Raw genomic sequence first — 22,085 nt, forward strand, 5'->3', positions numbered from 1 at the left:
TTCGAGCCTGCGACATTTAATTTTATGACTTTTTCGACTTTGATTTTTAAGGTTATTTTCATGACCTACTAAACCAATTTTCATATTTTATTTTATTTTTTTTTTCAAAAAACTGTTATCGCCAACGTTTTTGGCGGACATTTTTGGGTCGGACAGGGTATACATGAAAATTTTACAATCAAATGAAAATTGGTAATGACAAAAAACCTTAAAAAACATAGTAAAAAAAAAATGAAATTTCGCAGGCTCGTTTTTTGGGTATGCGTAGTGGAACTTTTTTCCTGAACCCAAATCCTATCGAAAAATCGATGGCGCGATATCGGTTAATAAATCGACCCAGACTAATGTACATTGTAGATGGACTCAAGGAATAACAAATATTAGTCGGCTCTAACAACAAATATTTGTTTTTGTGCAAAGTGAAGTAAATTAGGTATTTTTGTATTGAAGAGCGTAGACTGCATAGTGGGCTATAGTTACCATCATCTGCCAAATCTGTATATGTATATACATATGTACATACCTGTGAACCCACATACATACCTAAATATGTACAATAAAAAATAAAAATAAACAAAAATGCAATGTAAAATATAAAACTAATTTTAAAAAATAAGTGATTAAATGTGTACAAATATATATACATATATGTATCTATTATAAATACATACGTAACAAGCAGTACGCTTTGAAAAGCTTTTGCATATAAAATAGCAATTACCTGAACAACAAAATGGATTATAGCGGCATCAGGAATCGGTTATTAACCGCAGCCCTTTTCATAATTCTGCTAAAAGGTAAGAGAGAAATTATAAAGAAGGGAATTAAAAAACTAATGGAAATAAAAACAAGTAAGGAAGGCTAAGTTCGGGTGTAACCGAACATTACATACTCAGTTGAGAGCTATGCAGACAAAATAAGGGAAAATCACCATGTTGTAAAAAGAACCTAGGGTAACCCTGGAATGTGTTTGTATGACATGTGTATCAAATGGAAGGTATTAAAGAGTATTTTAAGAGGAAGTGGGCCATAGTTCTATAGATGGACGCCATTTAGGGATATCGCCATAAAGGTGGACCAGGCCTGACTCTAGAATTTGTTTGTACGATCTCAATGTGTCCATAGTTTTACCAGAATTTGTTTGACGGTGAAACGGAAAGACCCAAATCATCTACTAGGACTTATGTTATAGAATAACTCTGTCCTCTTGGCAACTACTGGCAATTTTCTAGGACCTTGCTTAATCGCTGTCTCGAGATCTGGCAGCTCTGCCGCGCCTGGGCGCTGGTGCTTTGACCTCGTGAGCGCAGGACACGAACACAGAACGAGTTCGACCGTTTCTTCCTGCAGTTTGCACTTCATACATATATTGTTACTAACGAGGCCCAACTTATAAGCATGCACCGACCTTTGCCAACTCATCGACCCTTTCCTTGCCTTCTATACCTTTACGACCGTGTTCTAAATAAAAATTAACAAAATCGGAAGACGAACACGCCCACTTAAAAAAAATTTAAAAGTCAAATTTTGACTAGAACTTAGCGAAAAATAGTATTGCGTCAATGATATTTCACTTATCAAGTTTTATTGTAACAGGAAATTGGGAGAATTTTTTTTAAATGGGCGGTGCCACGTGTTATATTATAAAGACATTTATCTGAAATTAACTGTACAATTGAAGCTCACGCTGATTATATAAAGTTTCGGTTACACCCGAACTTAGGTACCCTTACCTGTTTCAATTAAATTCGAAACATACGATCTCATTTTATGTTTCTTCACTTTTGGTAAAAAAGCCGAAGTACTCGCTTGGATCGAGTATACTCGATACGTTTTACTGAGTATGAGTACTAGAATCGATTCTTTGATCGGAGTATTTTATACGAGTACCGATATCGATACTTTTTCTAAAGGTTCTATCACTAGTCGCGAATCTCAAAATTGTAAGTCCTTAAAGGAAAATAGATAGACCCACCAATAAGTATAGAAAGGGAGTTTCAAAATCCATCCCGAAATAACCCCCCAAAAGACCCCAGGAGGATCCCGAGGGAGACCCTGGAACGACCCCCAAAACCATCCCAAAATTACCCCCAAATGACCTCGAAGAAGTCCCCATAACCGTCCCGAAATGACCCCGATGGAGTCTCCAAAATCATCCCGAAACGACCCCCATATTACGCCGATGGAGTCCCCAAAATCCTCCCGAAATGATCCCCAAATGACCGCTAGTGAGTGCCCAAAAATCCCGAAACGACCCCCAAATAACCCCGAGGGAGTGCCCAAAAACATCCGGAATGATCCCCAAATGACCCGGGAGGATCCCGAGGTATTCCCCAAAACCATCCCGGAACGACTCCAAAATGACCCCGAAAAAGTGCCCAACAACTTCCCGGAACGTCCCCCAAATGACACCGAGGGGGTGCCCAAAAATATACCGGAACAGTCCCCAAATGACCCCGGAGCGATACCCAAATGACGCCGGGTGGACTCTGAGGGAGTCCCCAAAACCATCCCAAATACCACTTAAGAATTCCCGGGGTGTCCCAGAAATTACCCCCAAACAACCCTGCGAATACTCCACAAATCATCTCAATATTACCATAAGAAGCTTCAGAACTGCACGCGAACTGGTTACGCATATGGGTATATTTTCAGAGCATTTCGAGGGTTTATTTTTTATTTTTGAATAACTGAATAAAACTTGAAATTTTAATGTTATTCCATATTTTTTAAATAATGAATAATAACTCAACCCTTTTCTTAAAACTTACAAAAATAAGAATGACCGATTATCATCACTCAAAATATTTTGAATAACAATAACTTGTTATTCATAAATCAGAAAATTAAAAATGCTGAATAATGTTTTATTTTTATTTGTTTTATTTAAAATTAACAATCCTTCCCAATATTTTCTTCTATAAATTCTTTAATTTCTTGATGTGTTAGATCTACATATAAAAAAGGAAGATTAGGGTCTCTAGGAAAACCTATTGCCACCGCACAAAGTGTTCCCTTGTGAAGGCCCGGGGCTCCGCCATCTACATGCCACACATTTCTTTCCGTTTCTCCAGCATACAAGGATGTTTCCAATAATTGTGGCGTTACTTCTAAACCCATAAAAGCATTCTTACATTGTTTTATTTCCACGGTCATAGTTTTGAGAGAAGTAGAACGAAAAGAGTTGTAAACTTTTGTGTAACCCCATCCACTGACGTCCAACTTTGCGGGCGGTGCTAATTCATTATTGCAAAGTCCTATTTTGTGTACTACATTATTCTCTACAAAGGGTGTCCACACTTTAACTATAGCTATATTCATAAAATCTGTATCATAATCATATTTAGGATGAGGAAGTATATCCTTCGCATCGCTTGATTGCCCTGCATCTCTGCGTTCTAGTTCTATATCGGTTATACCAGCTTTAACGACGATATCCGACGGAGACTGCCGATATACGCAACGCCCCAATGTAACCACCGAATAAACGCTGACTAGGGAACCGCCACATATATAGGCGGTAGCTCTAAATATTGCCACGGTGTGTGGGCTATCCTTTATATTTATATCTCGGCCAACTATAACGCGAAAGTGCGCATTCGTGTAGCTTGAAAGGTACATAACCAGGACGAACACCAGCTCCAAATTATTTCGTAGATACATTTTAATTTAATACTTCTTCTACCACTTTTTAAGTATGAAATTAGATTAATTTTGTGGGCGCTATTTATACCTAATTGAGTTGTGTAAATAAAATATAAGATTTCCGGAATTTAAATAACAAACAAATATCTCAATTTAAGTTAAAGCTACACAAGGCCAATTTTGTTATACTCAGCGTGCTTTGCCCACAGAGCGTATTAGCTTTGGTAACATAACGGGCATAAACGAATTGAGATAAATATAGACTTCCATATATCAAAATGCTGAGGATGAAAAAAGGAATTGATTTAGCCATGTCCGTCGATACGTCCGTCCATTTGTCGCTGCACACGATAACTTGAGTACATATTGAGGGAAATCGGAAGGTAACCACGCCCACTTTTTACATATATTACATTTTGGAAAACACATAAAACCTGATTATTTAGTAAATAGAATGTTAAAATTTGATGTGTGAACTTATAGTAAAACTCTTGATTATATTTGAAAATGGGGGTGGCCCACGTGTGATAAAACCATTAAACCTATCACAACAAAATTCGAAAAAGAGGCTGCCTTTACTATAAAGAATGCTTCGAATAAAATGAACGAAATCGGTGAAGGACCACGCCCATTTTTTTATAAGAGATTTTTAAAAGGGTCGTAGACGAATAAAATAAACTATATCCTAGCAAAAAAGAGCTTTATATCAATTGTGGTTCATTTGCCAAGTGAAATTATAACAAGAAAAAGAAAAAATTTAAATTTTTGAAAATGAGCGCGGCATGACCAAACAATTTTCTATGTTTCGGGAGCCATAACTCCAAGAAAAATTAAAGGATCAAATAATATTGGGTACATATATCTTCCTTATAGGAGGAAATATTTCTAGGAAAAATGGACGGGATCGGTTAAAAAACACGCCTACTTTTATGTAAAAGATGTTTCAAAGGGTCGTAGAGTAGAATAATAAGATATATCTTAGCGAAAAATAGGTTTGTATCAATGATATTTCTCTTATCAAGTTTTATTGTAAGAGCAATAAAGCGAATTTTTTTTTAATAGGCGGTGCCACGGCCCTTTTCCGATCAAGCATTACAAAACCAACAAAAAAGTAAATCCCTCGTAAAAAAATTCGAAAAAGTAATTTATCTGAAATGAATTGTACAACTTAAACACACGCTGAGTATATATTATTCGGTTACACCCAAACTTAGACATCCTTACTTGTTTTATGATTCAAGGTTTTATGTTTGTTTTAATTAGCTGAACAAACAGATTTTGCTCTATCAAAATAACAAATCAAACGTATTTATTATTATTCTAACGGAATGAAATGACACATTTTGCTATATTTCAGAACAAATTTTCTTTGCAATTGTTTGTTTATTTATATGTGGGCAAATCCCAAAAAAGGTCCATCACGAACCGAAAATCAAAAGTGGTCAGACTTTATTTCTATCACTTGAGATTAAAGGTCAAATACGTATATTATGTGGAAATCAAATAGTTTATTATTTCCCCTCATCCTGGACTGAGAAACATGATTTCAAAGAAAGGCTTCATCAGTTTTGCAAATTTGGATGTTTTACTAACAAATTATAACGTCCTTTCTTTATATTGTTGCGCTGTTAAACGCTGATCTATATTTTTGCCTTTGTTAATGATATTAGAGAAAAATTACAAAGTTTACAAACGGCGATGGTTACTAGGACATGTTTCTGGATCTCACTTCTTCATCAGCTAGCTTCTCGGTTGCTGAGTATTGAACTCCAAATCTCCAACATTCGTACTTTATACTACTGTATTTTTTGCTTTTAATACAATTTTGTCTAGACTTTTATTTAGCGTTAAAAAAACTTTGGAAAACGGAGGTTTTATAAATTAATCCTGCCCTTATACTTATTATTTTCCTAGTAAGCAAACGTCGACTTGAAATTAAAAAAGCTTTTAGAAGTTAAATGGGTCTGTTTACTAAAATTGTTCCGGTAAGTTCGGGTAACATTTTTTATTGGTGTCTAAAATTTGTAAAGTCCATTACCTATCTTCCATTCGTTGAATCATATATTGGACTATAACTTTATTTCTGTTTAGCCAACGAACAAAACTTATATGTTGTCAGAAAGAGGGCATTTTGCGCTTTCAGCAGTGTATAAAACGTTTCTTTTATTCTTGGAGATGTTAGAAAAATCTTACAAAATATGACGAAAATTTAAATTGTTGTATCTGTTTTTTAATTTATATATACAAAGGATTATTTATTTATTTACTTGGATGTCTAATATAAAGCAGACACTTAAGAATATAATACAACTAATGTAAATTAAGTATTACCTAAAAAATAGGTTTTTTATTTGAACTGTATAATTGATTTGGTATACGTTAAATCTAAATCCAGAAAATTTGAGAAATAGTTGCAATCAGACATATTTCTATTCAAAGGAGCGTTAGCGCCTTAGATTGTTCTGTTAACTCCAACACGAAAAACAACAAAATTCCGTAAATTTCTGCAGGGCACATTAAAGTTAAATAGCTGAAGTAAGGAAGGAAAAAATATTTTTTGCTAAGTTATAGCTTATTATTCTAGTCTACGTCCCTTTTAAACTTGTTTTATATCTAAGTTGCCGTGGTCTCTAACCGTTCCCGTCCATTTTTACGCTAAATATTTTCTGCTATAAGGAAAATATGCGTACACAATTTCATTACAATATCTTAATTTTTCTTCGAGTTATGGCTCCTGAAACATAGAAAATTGCTTATCCATAAAAGGGGCGGTGCCACGCCCATTTCTTAAATTTGTAGTTTTTCGTATTTATTGTTATAAATCCACTTTGGAAATGAAATACCATTGATATAAAGCTCTTTTTTGCAAAGATATAGCTTATTTTATTCGTCCAAGACCCTTTTAAAAATCTTTTATATAAAAGTGGGCGTCGTCCTTAACCGATTTCTTTAATTTTTCTTCAAAGCATTCCCTATAGTAAAGGCAACCTCCCTGCCGAATTTTGTTACGATAGGATATCGTGTTAAAGGACAGAGGGACAGACGGATGGACGGACATGGCTCAAATTTTTTTTCCATACTGTTGATTTTGATATATGGAAGTCTATATCTATCTCGATTCCTTTATACCTGTGCAACCAACCGTTATCCAATCAAAAGTAAAATATACGCTGTCTGCAAAGCACGCTGAGTATAATAAGCATGACAGGTTTTGCCAGCGAGGTGCAATTTGTCAAAAGTTTCATGGAAAGCCCATCAACATCAGTCTGAGAATATTCTTTGACATTCTTTAAACCTTCGATGACATCCACTTCAGATAATACCAAAGATCTATAATCAATAGAAGAACCCGGTTTATCGTTGTGGCTAACACGTAAAGCAACTAGGTCGTTTGCAGTCAAGTCCTCTTCTGATACAAAATTCGAAGAAAAGAAGTTGGCAAATAGATTGGCAGCCTCACTGATTGGTGAAGCTGAGACATTGTTGTAGCACATGGTTTTGGGAATACTCGATACATTTTTTTAGATTTAACATAAGTCCAGAACTTTTTAGGATTATTCTTAATGGTTTTCTCAAAGTTATTAATATAATTGTCATATAAAGGTTTATTCAAATCATTCAATTTTTTGTTGTAATAAGCATGCAACTCAAAAAAGTTGACTCTTTTTGTGACTTTTTAGCTTTTGAAAAACTTATTTCTAAAATTTTTCAGATGTTTAAGCTCTGCCGAGTACCAAGGAAACTTATACACTTTACTCCTAATAGTAGGGATATTTTTATGACAAAAAGCTCCAGGGAGCTCTTAAAGATTCTAAAGCAGGTTGTAACTTCATTATTTTTAAACGCGGAATGCCAATTTCCAACGATCAAAATTAAATTACGGTTTGGTCATAGAGAGGACGAGTTGAAAAATTCTAAAAATTCAACTTCCATTAAGATCGTGATATTATGCAAATTAGCAGGCGATATACAAGTTTCAGCCTGCGATAACACAAAGTTCAATTCGTTACTTATAAACATCAAATCCAAAAAGCGATGCAATTTATTACATACATATGTAAATCATTAATTTGCGTTAAGCCGATACTTAAAAAGTTATCTACGACATAGGATTCAATAGCTCTTGTAATATTTACAGCAGTTAAGTAGGAATTGTTATCAAGATAATTCCAATTAACAGAGCTCAAATTGAAATCGCCAAGAACGCATAATTGATTGTTGCCAATGTCTCGATGAATTGAGAGAATGTTGTCAACATGAGATTTGTAGACACATTCATCACTCAATGACGGAATATAAGAAACGCAAATATAAATTTAACCAATGGAAGCACACAAACGGACACAAATTTGATCCAGGAGGGAGCCATTATCACGCAATTCACAAAATGACGCAAGCAAATTGCACCGAGCTGCTGTTAGAACACCTCCACCTCTCTTGCAGCCAGTTTTAATAAGGTCTCTGTCCTTACGAAAAACATCATAACACCTTATTTCAAAAAATTTAGCATAGAAAAAATTTCAATTGAGCCATGTCTCAGTTAAAACAAACACATCATGTTCTGAAAAAGAGCCTATCATGCATACATTACTTGTTTTACTTCTAAGACCAGAAGTATTTTGGTAATAAATCTTAATTTTCTTATAAGCACTGCCTCGGTCTGTTAGTTTCGAGGTGGTTGCTTCTCTTCTCTTTGAACAAAAAAAAAACAGAACGGATGAAAAATCTCTGGATTCGTCAGTTTTTGATATTCGGTTTCAACCACACCCAATTTGAAATTCACGAATCTAAGAGAATTTGTATCAATCTCTTTTTTTACCAGCTTATGGCAGCACAAATGTTGCTTACCAACGTGCGCATATTTTTCGACATGCACCATAATATTCTCCGGCTGAACCGAAGGCTGGAATGACGCTAAATGCATATATTTAAAACGGGCAGCAACCAGCAAATCATCGCTCTCACCAGTTCCTTCCAGTGGTTTTCTCCCAAGGAAAATCCAAAATCAGTTTTGATTTCAACAAAAAAAGAATTTTAAACATTAATGTAGGATTTATTGTTTATTTTTATTACAATTTCATATGGAGACACAAAAGAAAGCAAAACAAACTAGCTTGAATTTTTCTTGTGAATCTTATCTGCTTGAAAATATATACTTATATGTGACCGGGAATCATGAAACGACCCTATTATATACGTTAATTTTCTTATAAGCTCTGCCTCGATCTATTAGGTTCGAGGTGGTTGCTTCTCTTCTCTTTGAAAAAAACAAAAAAAAAAAAAAAAAAAAAACACAGAACGGACGAACAGACAAATTCGCCGGCCAAATCTCTGGATTGATCAGTTTTTCATATTCGGTTTCAACCACACCCAAGCGGCTGGCCGTTGTAAACGAATTTTGTAATTAAAATTTAATTAACTTCCCGATAAGCTAAAAGTTTGAAACTTGGAATATTGTTCAGAACTCGATGACAACGCAATAATAAGAAAAAAAAACTTCGATAGGTGGCGCATGGGTGGAAATATTTAAAGAAATCGTATTTATGGTCCGATTTGGCTTAAATGCGATTTAAAGAAGAAAAATGCAGTTTGTTCCATTGGAAAGAGCGTTAAATTTCCTATAAGAATCACTCAAAAAGTGAAGAACGGTAAAGCGGGCGTGCAAGGCGTGCACAGCACGCGGGCGCCACGTCCAAGCGGCGCCAAATCGCACGACGTAATATTGAAAGTCAATTTCATAATAAATGATGTGGATGATTTCCACACTATAGAAAAAAAAACTTCCTTGCTCGGACAACAATCTTTGCCCTAACAAACCCATCTATTTGAATCCGTTAAGAAACTTCGACTGTCAGAAGTGGAGGCGCCCATCCCTGCTTGATGGCGCTCCAAACTCGATACAAATAGCCATCATTCGGTCGGTCTTCTAGCTCCGTACACGCTTAATTACCACGGAAATGTTCTGGCTCATTGATATTAGTATTTGTCTATTAAAAATTCTCAAGATCCAGTCGTTATGTAGCAGTCTTTTTCATTCCCTAGCAGCACTACACAACACCAAAAAATTAACACAGCTAATCAGATTTACTTTCAGATATTGAGGAGAATGAATGGTCTGATAAGATAGGAGTTTTGTTTTAGACCAGAAAAAAAATAGTCTCTCCCCACGTTTTACATAGTTCTGCACTAAGCTGCTGTAGGGCGAAAAACTAATATTTTGATACTTTTGTCGCTATCCATATGAGGGATACTGATAGATTGCGAGGTATGCTACGTACTCAATGGAGCATATTCATAGAAGGAATTTAGTTTGTGCTTCAAGTTAGTTGCAGCTTTTTTGACAGATAGCCCATAAGAAATTACGTCAAAAAGTTGTCAGTTATAGTTCTTAACTAGGTTTGACTATGAATATACCCCAATATATAATAAAAGTACTTACGATAACAAATAAAAACGAACGATTCTTTGGAATTGTCTTCTTCTGTCATAAGTTGCGATTCTACCTGCACCGGGTACTATATTTCATTATTATATGCCCTTAATACAAAATATTAGTATTAAATCCGTTTTATTTGCAATAAAAAAAATTAACAATTCTTTAAAATTATGTTTTTTACTTACACTACTTGGATTTTCGCTTTCAAAAATATCTTTGATTATATTGCCGACACAAAACTAAGTTAAATCCTTTAATTTGCAATATTTTTTTTTATTTCACCAAACACTGATAATCCACATATTGATGGGTTACGGAGATGCTACACATCAATATATATTGACACTGTTGCCATCCACATTGATGGATTTCAAAATTTCTGTGATCCAAAAATAATGTCAGTATTTACTGAACGTCGGACACTTGCCTTTGGAAGGAAGGACCGGCAAAGTTAGGGGAGTCCCCTGTTAAGCTTATTTCGCAGTTGGTCCGTTGGTTAAGTAGTTTTATATACATACATAAATAGTTCTTGTCGTGGTGCGCATAGTGGATAAACCTTAACGATTACACATTCAATTGCAATTACGTTGTTAAAAGTTCTTTAGAGGTGGATCTAGATATATTAATTGATAATCAAACTTTATTAGAGTGGTCATAATCAAATCGTGATTATGGTAAGTATCTACTTATCTACATTTATTGACTAATCTCAATAATTACTATCACTAACAAGATCATGCGCAAGGACTTTGCCGTAAAGTATGTACTTATGTAGGTACATAGTTTAATAATATTTCGTCGGTCAAATCAGCTAGGGGCGTAACTCAGTATTTCATATTTTACAATAGGAGGATTTAAAACAAGTAAGGAAGTTAAGTTCGGGTAGAACCGAATATTATATACTCAGTTGACAGCTTCTATCGCCAATTTGTTTTAGTCTTTTAACACTAAGCATAATCAAAACCGGGCATGTTTATTGAAGGATCTTGCCTACTTTTTTTTTAGAAATATTCCCCTTTGTAGAGGAATTAAGTGTACCGAATTCATAAATGTCAATTTTTTTTCAGTTGGGGCTCCGAAAACGTAGCCGAAGTATTATTCTAAAAAGGGTAGGTGCCACTCCCACTTTAAGATATTGTTTATTTATTTTTACATATACTCTCTACAACTAAAAGACCATCGACATAAATTTTTATACCTTTCATGAAAATGAAATGGTATATTAATTTCGTCACGAAACCCAAAATTATAAGTCCTTAAAGGAAAATAGATAGACCCAGCATTAAGTATACCGAAATAATCAGGTTGAAGAGCTGAGTTGATTTGGCCATGTCCGTCTGTCCGTCTGTCTGTTTGTATGCAAACTAGTCCCTCAATTTTTGGGATATCTTGATAAAATTTGGTGAGCGGGTGTATTTGGGTGTCCGATTAGACATCTGTTGGAACCGGTCGGATCGGACCCCTATAGCATATATCCTCCATACAACCGATTTTTCAGAAAAAGAGGATTTGTGTAATATCTTACTCAATTTAACAGATTGAAGCTTCAAACTTCACCATATAATTTCGTATATTGCACATATTGTTGCCTGAAAAAATTGATGAGATCGGTCGTATATATAGTATATATCCCCCACAACCGATTGTTCAGATAAGAAACTTTTCGTAATTATTGCCCTATTTTAAGAGCTAGAGGCTTCAAATTTCAGCGAATGCTTACGTATATAGCATGTATTGTTGTCTGAAAAAATCATAAAGATCGGTGGTATATATAGTATATATATGGTGGTACATATAGCATATATATATAGTGTTGTCACGGATATTAGCATCACTAAGCTATACCATCACTAAGGTCATGCTAAGCAGTATTTACGTCAATAATTAAATCATGTATACACATATATAAGGCAGCCGAGAGATATCACACACAGATGCATTTACGCCTATGTGTGCGCGAGAGACTGTAAACTACAAACATTCACATCAATAATTCAATCATTATGTATCTACATAAACGAATCAATCATTATGTCTACACATATGTAGGTACACGCAGCTGAGAAGCAAGGCACAACCATATGCAGACATCTTATTTGAGATGCCCCTAAATGTAGGCAATTATAATTGTGGAAGTGTCGCTCACACATACAAGCATGGGGTATGAGAGAAGCTATAAAATCGTGCAATTGTAGTTACAGCTGAGAAGTTTGAGAGATACTGGACTGGTAGATTCTGGAAGCGTCTAGAAGAGGCGAACGAGGAAACCAAAGAGTATAAAAGGCGACAGATGTACAGGCGCTGTAATTCAGTTTGAGTTGAGCTATCAATCAGTTTGATTAAGCACGCGATCTGGCGGCCAATAGTTGAATTTCATTTGAGTTATCAATCAGTTTGGTTATTAAGCCAGCGAGTAGCAAAGTATAAGTGTTATTGTGAAGTACTTTAATAAAGGCCATTTTTCCATTATTCAATATTGGAGTTATTTATTCAACAGTTTAGCGATACCAACCTAGCAAAAGGGCAAATAAGAGGATTTGCAGCAAATTCGTTACAGTATATATATATATTTTCGCAATCTTAGCCCCATTTTAACAGCTAGAAGCTTCAAATTTCACGAAATGCTTGCGTATATAGCATATATTGTTGTCTGAAAAAATCATAGAGATCGGTGGTATATATATTATATACTTCATATAAACTGTCATTTTTGCCCCTTTTTTACGGCTAGAAGCTTCAAATTTCACCAAATGCTTACGTATATAGCATATATTGTTGTCTGAAAAAATCATAGAGATCGGTGTTATATATATTATATACCCCATATAAACTGCATTTTTTTGTCCCTTTTTTACGGCTAGAAGCTTCAAAGTTCATCAAATTTTATCAAATAGTTACGTTTACGTCATATATTGTTGAAATACGTGATTCGTAGTCATAGTTTTTACACGCAGACCACAAAAAACCTGAAACTTTGCATCCTCACACAAAGTACCTACCTATTTTTTATTTTATATTTATCTTAAAAATCGTTTAGGTATGTAGATCTGTTCATTATATATTTCTTATCTTATACATCTAATTATTCGGAGATTACGAACGGCATAAGATTATTGTTCAGCCCCATTCATGAAAGGTATGAAGTCTTCGGCACAGCCGAAGACAGTTCCGTCCTTACTTGTTTTGCAAAGATTTTGACTTTTATATTCGCCCAGGGTAATTTTCAATATAAAAGGGACGTGGTCCTTAACTGACGTGGTCCATTTTTGGCAGAAATATGTGGGGTTATAAGGAAAATATGTGTTACATTTTATCAGGATACGTCTAATGCACTTCGAGTTCTGGCTGCAGAAAGGTTTGGCAAACTGGCAAACGCTTGGTCAAAACAGGGACCCATTTTCAAATTTGTTTCATTTATTAATTTTCTTATTTATTATATTTGCCGACGGTCCATTTAAATTTCCTTTATATAAAAGTGGGCGTGTCCTTCACAGATTTCGATCATTTTTTCCGGCTTATTCCCTGTTATAAAGGTCAACAGTTTGCCGAGTTTTGTGTTTACAGCTTTAACCGTTTTTTTTTATGACCAATAATTGAAAATTCTATTTTATCAGAATTGGGCAGAGCCATCCCCGTTTTTGTAAATTTTCAAAAGTTTGAACTAGGGGACGCGATATCAACCCACTCCTGAAATTTGGTATGGTAGTTAATAATGCAGCTACTGAATTATCACGTTTTTGGTGTTTTTGAAAGTTTTATGTATATGAAAAGGGGCGTGGTTATTGTCCGATTTCGCTCAATTTAAATAGATTCCGGAGATGAGTGTCAAGGAACCTGCGTATCAAATTTCAGTAAGATATCCCGTGTTTATCGACGGACGGACATGGCTAAATGATTTTTTTGTTCACCCTGATCGTTTTGATATATGGAAGTTATCTATCTCGATTAGTTTATGCCGTTAAAATGTACAGTTACGCGAACAACATTAAAATCCTCTATGAGCTTTGCTCAACTGAGTATAAAAAAAAGAGTGAGTACCAAGTACTCGTGAAGTTCGATTTGTAAACATATTAGCGTACGTCCAAAAACCTAATGTTTTTTTAAATTAAATAGAACTCGCCCGGGGGTTTAAGTTAGACCCCGACAGAGGAGATTTTATCAAAAACAAATAGTTTTGTGTTTTTTGAGAAGAGCTTCGCCGTTCTCATCAAAAACAACTGATACTGACATTATATTGTTTTATTATCGGCCTATTAACAATCACCAATCGTCAAGTTATCGGTTTGATAAGGAATATTTAAAATAACATAAAAAATCGACAACTTTTCGATTAAGAATCGATATCTTTTCCATAAATTATAGAAGGCTATTCTAAAATAAATTTATAAAAGAATCACAAACTCATCCCAGAACTATCTAATTAAAAGACAGTACTAGTACTTTTAACATTGTGATGCCCTACGAAATTACAACTGGCTCTTTCTGCAGACCTTCTAAACGCGTTCTTTACTAGTTCAGTCCTAGGTGGCTCTAAAATAGTCGTGACCTTCGATTTATCAATTTAAATACAAACAGCTCAAACTTTAGCGGTATTAGTACAGCGGTGGCTACCAATTGTCCCGCTATGCATCCTACTAGCACCAGTTCATATAGGTAATTATTAAACCTGTAGGGCGAAACTGTTTCTATGCGGGACCGGCTCCCATTTTCGCTGCAGGGTGGAAGCTGTTATAGTAAATACCCATGTATTATTATTTTGATTACAATTTCTTTTGTAGGTACTTAGATTAATTAAAAATAAATATTTAATGGGTACAAATAATTTTAGGAACCGCAGAAAAAGAAAAAAACTTTTTCGGAGCACAATGACGACAGCGAAAACGAGAAAAAAGGGACAGAAGTAGAGATATGCGCCGCCGATAAACGCCGCCGCCGCCGCCGATTTTGGTCGTTTTTCACACGCCACCGCCGAATGTCAAAAATATCGGCGTGGCGGCGCGGCGTCCGGCGCGTTACTATATTTTCTACTCGTTTAAGACTGTTTAGGCCATTTATTGTTCATGTCGAAAATTGTTCGGATATGGTCGAAAGTGGTATCAACGGATGCACATCACCGCCAGTTATAAGAAACTAATTGCGAAATTTAACTCTTTATAACTATTCAAAAGTTATTTAAAATAACAGGCGCTTTCGATGTCAGCTTAACACGTACTTTCCATCACCCAATTCACCAAGTTATTAAAACAAATTACTAAAAGAAAAGTTATATAATAAATTTATATGCTCACTTTGCATTTTTGAAAAAATTAGTAATGAACAATGAATTCAAATAAAATGACCCAAGGCGAACATGTTTTTAAACTGTCCTCAAGAATAAGCGAAATCAGTGATGCAAAATCCTTTAGTAGGTTCTAGGGGCATAAACACTCCTTTGAAATTATTTTTACCTCATACTTAAGTTGAGGATATATGTACTTATGAGAAGGGTTTGAAAAATCACTTGGGCTTACATTCAAACATCTGTTGTTTATTTGCGAAACTATACAATAGCGTCTGAAATGTTAATTTTGATTTTCACACTTCATCCTTCAACACCCAAGTCTCCCGGTTTGACATTTCCTAAAGTTGGCGGCCCTATCCAAAACTAGTCCCTTGGAGTAAATCACATTGATTATAGCTTAGCAACCAAGTTTAAATATCACCTGCACGTTACGGCTCCTTTTACAATTGTGAATACGTAGGCACATATATTTACCAGGTGAAGCTTTGTCCTTCGCAAGAACACTCAAAGTGGTGAAGCAAAATCCCAAGACAGTGGAACTAATGACCGTGTGTGATATTACCCTAACGTTGCGGACAGTCGAACTTGTCTGAAAACTGAAGCTACGCGGTCATCAATAATGAGCTCCTATATCGTAAGGCCGGAAAACAGTAGTTAACAACTTTCAACTTAAAATCCGTCGACTTTCATTCTAAATTTGATTTAACGAATACTATTGAAATCAATGTTGTGAACACAAACGTCTGCAATCTTTGGTCTAAATTTTAAAAAATTTACCCAGGGTCCTTGTAAAATTTTAATTATGTAGATGCGCCGAGGATTATACGGATTTTCACCCATGACGCAATGACATCCACTTAGACTGCTTATGATTTCGAGGGCGGCATCTTTGGCCGAATAGTCACTACCTAACGTTTCAAAGTGTAGCTCGGCAGCATAGCGCGACAAAAGCATCCGTTGGAAAGTCTTTGGAGCTACACCTAGAGCTTCTAGGAAAGTGACGTCGACGAAGGTATGAGTTCGAAGTCGCAGTCCTATAGCTTCTGTACTGGCATATGGTGTGAGGCTCAGGAGGCGTGGTAGCGACTGGTGGTAGGGATTCCTACTGTTCGCACATCGGAAATTTTAGCTCTTAAAAACAGCCGAAAAAACTAGAGGCGCCCTGTGCCACGATAGTCATGAGTATTAATAGACCATTCATAGCAACCTTAAGTCGCCTTTATGCGTGACCGCCAAGGAGCGACAAATGATTTAAAGAAATTGTGTTCGCGACGATTATTAGGAGTTAACCCTAGGTGAAACTACGCTTTGCACGAGATATACAGGCAAAAGTGTGACTATTTTATGTATATCTATTTCTTTTCAGCAGGCGCAGCAGTACCAATTCCAAAGACTGGGGTTAGGTTCGAAGCCTCTCTGGAGCATGCGAACGAGGGACAATCCCTTCGCAAGGAGCTACTACTGAAAATTTTGGAACGGTCTGCGAGATTTTGATGCAAAAACCCCGGATCTTTCCTAAATACATATAAACAAAACCTTTCCTAAATATTATTTTTTTAAATAGAAAAATCAAGCTTTTAAAGTAAGAACACTGGCGTACGCCGGCGCGCCGCCTACGCCGCCGCCGCCGGTATATAATAGAGCCTACGCCGCCGCCGCCGATAAAGTGATCGGCGTAAACCTCTAGACAGAAGGAGCAATTGCCGGCTTACTTAAAGAAATTTTTAAATAAGCCAGAAAATAAAGAATATGTTGACGAAGCCTTAACAGACGCAGCTTTAAATCAAAAAGCAATGGACGTATCTGAACAAATAGATGTATGTTCTTCAGAAGGAGAGTACAGTGGAATCGGAAAATGTACTTCTGAGGAACCTGTAAGCAATTTCCCGTCATCATTTGTAATTTGTAACAATTTGGATTGTGGTGATGATCCCGGCTTGTGGCCTGCCAGTATTTCTAATGATCTTGTAAATATTTTAGTTAGTCGTGGATCCATACAGGTGTCAAACTACAACTTTCCTCTAAATGATGATGGAAGAAAATTCACAGACAATTACTATTATAGAAATCTTGCCAATGGAGAAAAAGTTATACCAGAATGGCTTGTTTACTCCACTTTAAAAGATTCTGTCTATTTTTTTTTTGTTGTAAAATATTTGGTAAATCTATTAGTAGTTTATCTTCTTTGAACGGTTTTTCTGAAGGGCAGTATTTATCATTAACCTTGAAAAGACATGAAACAAGCGCTTACCACAGTGAAAATGTAAAAGCGTGGGTACAATTGAATAATATGTTAAAAAATAAAGTTACTGTAAATCAAATGCAACAGCGACTATTGGAATAAAAAAAAAACAATGGTGCGGCGTGCTAGAAAGAATCATAGCTGTTACCAAGTTTTTATCTAGAGAGTGCCTGGCTTTCCGGGGGTCATCAAAAATATTATATGAACCTGATAATGGTAATTTTCTAAAACCATTCGAAATGATAGCATCCTTTGATACAGTAACACGGGAACATATTCACAGAATTAAATCCTCAAAATTCGATTCAGGTCGTATGACTCACTATTTAGGAGATCAAATTCAGAATGTAATAATTGATATGGTCAGCACGACTATAAAAAAAATATATACTGAACAACGTGAGAGAATCAAAATATTTCTCCATTATATTGGACTGCACACCCACCAGATGCAAGTCACACGGAACAAATTACAGTTGTACTGAGGCATGTTCTGTTAAATCGCCAAACCAATAATGTTGAGATATGTGAAAATTTCGTTGGTTTCTGTCCGATCACCAGCTCCATAGGTGATTTTTTTGGACGTATTTTCACAATTAAATCTCAACATTCAAAACCTACGCGGGGGGGGGGGGGCGGTGTTTACTTTAATATTTTATGTCGTATATTTGATTGTAACATGACGTAGCCAGGGTGCATTTATTTTGATTTTTACCGATGGCCAAAAACGCAAAACGTTCTCCAGAAAAAAATTTCGATTATGCAATAAGTAAGGAAGTCTAAGTTCGGATGAAACCGAACATTACATACACAGCTGTACACTTGAAATGCTGTTGTTGTTTGTTTTGTTTGCTTGATAGTGTGACAAGGCTCCGCAATAATATATACACATATCGTTCTATTCTGAACTAATTTTTCTTAGAGTTATGGCTCCCGAAATATAGAAAATTGCTTAGTCATAAAAGGGGCGGTGCCACGACCATTTTTGAAAATTTAAAGTTTTTCCTATTTATTGTTATAAATCCACTTCGGAAATGAAATGCCATTGGTATAAAGCTTTTTTTGCAAAGATGTAGCTTATTTTATTCGTCCACGACCCTTTTAAAAATCTTTTATATAAAAGTGGGCGTGGTCCTTAACCGATTTCGTTAATTTTTCTTCCAAGTATTCCTTATAGTAAGGGCAACCTCTCTGCAGAATTTTGTCACCATAGGTTTAACGAATTTTGATTTATGATTAATAATATTTGTAAAATTGACTTTATCACAAGTGGGCGGTGCCACGCCCATTTAAAAATATTTTTTTTTTTTTTCAAATTTGTATCAACAGTCAATATCAGCCCACACGTCAAATTTCAACATTCTAGGTGTATTATTTACTAAATAATCAGGTTTTTTGTGTTTTCCAAAATGTTATAAATATAAAAATGGCCGTGGTTATCATCCGATTTGGCTCATTTTTAATACCAATATATTCTGGGTCCGGATAAGCTCGTTTGCCAAATTTGGTAAAGATATCTCAATATTTACTCAAGTTATCGTGTTAAGGGACGGACGGACATGGCTCAATCAAATTTTTTTTCGATACTGATGATTTTGATATATGGAAGTCTATATCTATCTCGATTCCTTTATACCTGTACAACCAAGCGTTAACACGATAGCTTGAGCAAAAATCGATATATCTTTACTAAACTTAGTTCAAGTACTTATCTGAACGCACTTTATCTTGGTCTAAAAATGGCTCGAATCCGACTATGACCACGCCGACTTTTTCGATATCGAAAATTACGAAAAATGAAAAAAATGCCATAATTCTATACCAAATACGAAAAAAGGGATGAATCATGGTGATTGGATTGGTTTTTTGACGCAAAATATAACTTTAGAAAAAACTTTGTAAAATGGGTGTGATACCTACCATATTAAGTAGAAATTAATGGTTCATGCTATAAAACTACCCATGCGATATATATGCTAGTTGAGATACACAAAAGATGAGCTGTATAATGTGTTCTTCATAAAAAATTATACCGATGAAGAATGTTTAATAGCTGAATATCCGAAAAAAGATAGTTGTTTAATTGAAGCCCCACCAGTTTATTCGAAGCCGTTGCCTCTTCTCGAATCAAAACTAAAATACTTGAAGAAATTGTGGTAAAAACTGGTTATTCCAAAAGAATATCACCACCGTGGTGTGATGGTAGCGTGCTCCGCCTACCACACCGTATGCCCTGGTTTCGCACCCCGGGCAAAGCAACATCGAAATTTTAGAAATAAGGTTTTTTAATTAGAAGAAAATTTTTCTAAGCGGGGTCGCCCCTCGGCAGTGTTTGGCAAGCGCTCCGGGTGTATTTCTGCCATGTAAAGCTCTCAGTGAAAACTCATCTGCCTTGCAGATGCCGTTCGGAGTCGGCATACAGCATGTAGGTCCCGTCCGGCCAATTTGTAGGGAAAATCAAGAGGAGCACGACACAAATTGGAAGAGAAGCTCGGCCTTGGATATCTTCGGAGGTTATCGCGCCTTACATTTATTTTTTTTATTTCATAAAAAAAATCTAACATTTCAGAAAATTCTGGTTCTGGTGAGAGTAAGAACTAGTTCTAAAATTGCAATAATATCTTAAATAAAAAGACTTTAGTGTATATGAAATTGAATTGAATGTGTAACTTTTTTCATTTACCTACATACTTTCGATAAGTCAAAGCCGCGGATGTTTTTCCAGGTACTGTGATGCTCCGAATCCCAATCCGCCAACGGAATTGGCCTAGCAGGCCTTGGCTTGACCCTAGCGTTATTTAAAAATCAATCTGCAGTGAATTTTTTACGTCTTTTGAGGTTAAGGCCATACCATGACCAGTTGGACCAATTCTTATAGCGTTTTCGGATTCAGCGCACCAAAAAGCATAGAAAGCATGAGCCGATTTACCTGATCAGGCTACTTTTAATTTTTTTGTATAGATGTGTTAACAAAAAATTAGATCAGATTTTTAAATTTTTGTTGTGCCAGAAAAATGAATATGCTAAATCTCGGAGAATAGAAGGGATGCAAGCTGAACAATTTTCTCAGTTGAAAGAGCATCGTGGGAGTATAATATATAAGTACATTTTTACACTAGAAACTAATTCCTTTAATTTTGAGGGAGCAATAAACTTTGAAACTCGTTTCCCAACATTTTCATTTTGGCACATTCATGCTTCTGGCAAACGGGCGACGATATGTATGCATGTATTGTCTTAAGTTTTACATTTTAGTAAACAAATATTAATAAAGGCCGTTTTCACCATCTCCGGTTAGCGGTGACTGACAGTTTATTTACCAGAAATCGTCCGGTTATCTGTCAAATAAACTGCCAGTTAGCGTTAACCGGAGATGGTGAAAACGGCCCTAAGACCCCAATCAAAATAAATGTTTTATACCTATTTATTAAGATTTCTTTTCTTTTATATTCTATGGTGAACAAAGTTAAAAAAAAATCTAATTTAAAGCAAAGCTCAGTATAATATTGTTCCTTGAAAAACTAACAGGTTTCAGTTTTTCTCACAGAAAACTAGCACAGAAAATCTGAAACGTGTACGTCTTCCATGGGAGCCACGATATGTAATCATAGGGCGCCAATATCGGCATTTGCACGCCATCAAAAAACTGCCAGCGGCGGGCCTGTAGGGGCATTGGGTCTTTATTTCACTTTCTGTTCTTCCCTTCGCTTCGTTAAGTTTTGCATACTTTCACCTTATCATATATGGTCATGTATATGTACTTATATATTTAAGGTACCCACAATTGTTGCTGCAAATATTGTAATATCCGCTCAGTCCGGTGCTCATGTTCTCTTTTATGCACATTGAAATGCGTTCGAATGTCGCTTACGTTACCAAGGAATTGCCCTTTCGTATTTGCAAAGTGTGTTATTAAGTTGACACTAGTACAATTAATGTATTGTTAATGAAAAGAACAATGGGTATGCTTAATTAGTTTTATCTGTTTTGAGACGTGTAAATAAAAAATAAGATTTCAGGAATTTTAAATAACAAAAGTACCTCTAAATTTAAGTTAAAGCTATACAAGACCAATCATGTTATACTCAGCGTGATTTGCACACATAGTATATTAACTTTGGTAACATAACGGGCATAAACTAATCGATATAAATTTAAATTCCATATATATGCTGACGATAAAAAAGGAATTTAGCCATGTCCGTCGATCCGTCCATCCATCTGTCGGTGCACACGATAACTTGAGTAAATATTGAGAATAAAATATTGAAATTTGGTATATGGGTTCCTTGGCGCTCATCTCCCATCGCTGTTAAAGATGGGAAATCAGATGGTAACCACGCCCACTTCTTACATATATGTATAACATTTTGGAAAACACATAAAACCTGAGTATTTAGTAAATGGAATGTTAAAATTTGATGTGTGAACTCATATTAAAACTCTTGATTATTTTTGAAAATGGGCGTGGCACCGCCCAC

The 22,085-nt window shown here is 35.6% G+C and overlaps 1 protein-coding gene across 2 annotated transcripts in view; it reads left to right on the top strand.

Moving 5' to 3' along the window:
* Window positions 1–22,085, top strand: part of otk (off-track) — a 138,697-nt gene that overhangs the window by 3,122 nt on the left and 113,490 nt on the right. Inside the window, exon 2 of one of the 2 annotated variants that reach the window (XM_067771076.1) lies at window positions 451–797. In XM_067771076.1, coding sequence (XP_067627177.1) covers window positions 734–797 — 64 coding nt within the window. In that variant the 5' untranslated portion in view covers window positions 451–733. Of the gene's footprint in view, window positions 1–420; window positions 798–22,085 lie in introns of both variants that reach the window. The other variant, XM_067771075.1, reaches the window with a different exon arrangement.

The sequence above is a fragment of the Eurosta solidaginis genome, chromosome 3 (assembly GCF_040869045.1).
Source record: "Eurosta solidaginis isolate ZX-2024a chromosome 3, ASM4086904v1, whole genome shotgun sequence".
NCBI lineage: Eukaryota > Metazoa > Arthropoda > Insecta > Diptera > Tephritidae > Eurosta > Eurosta solidaginis.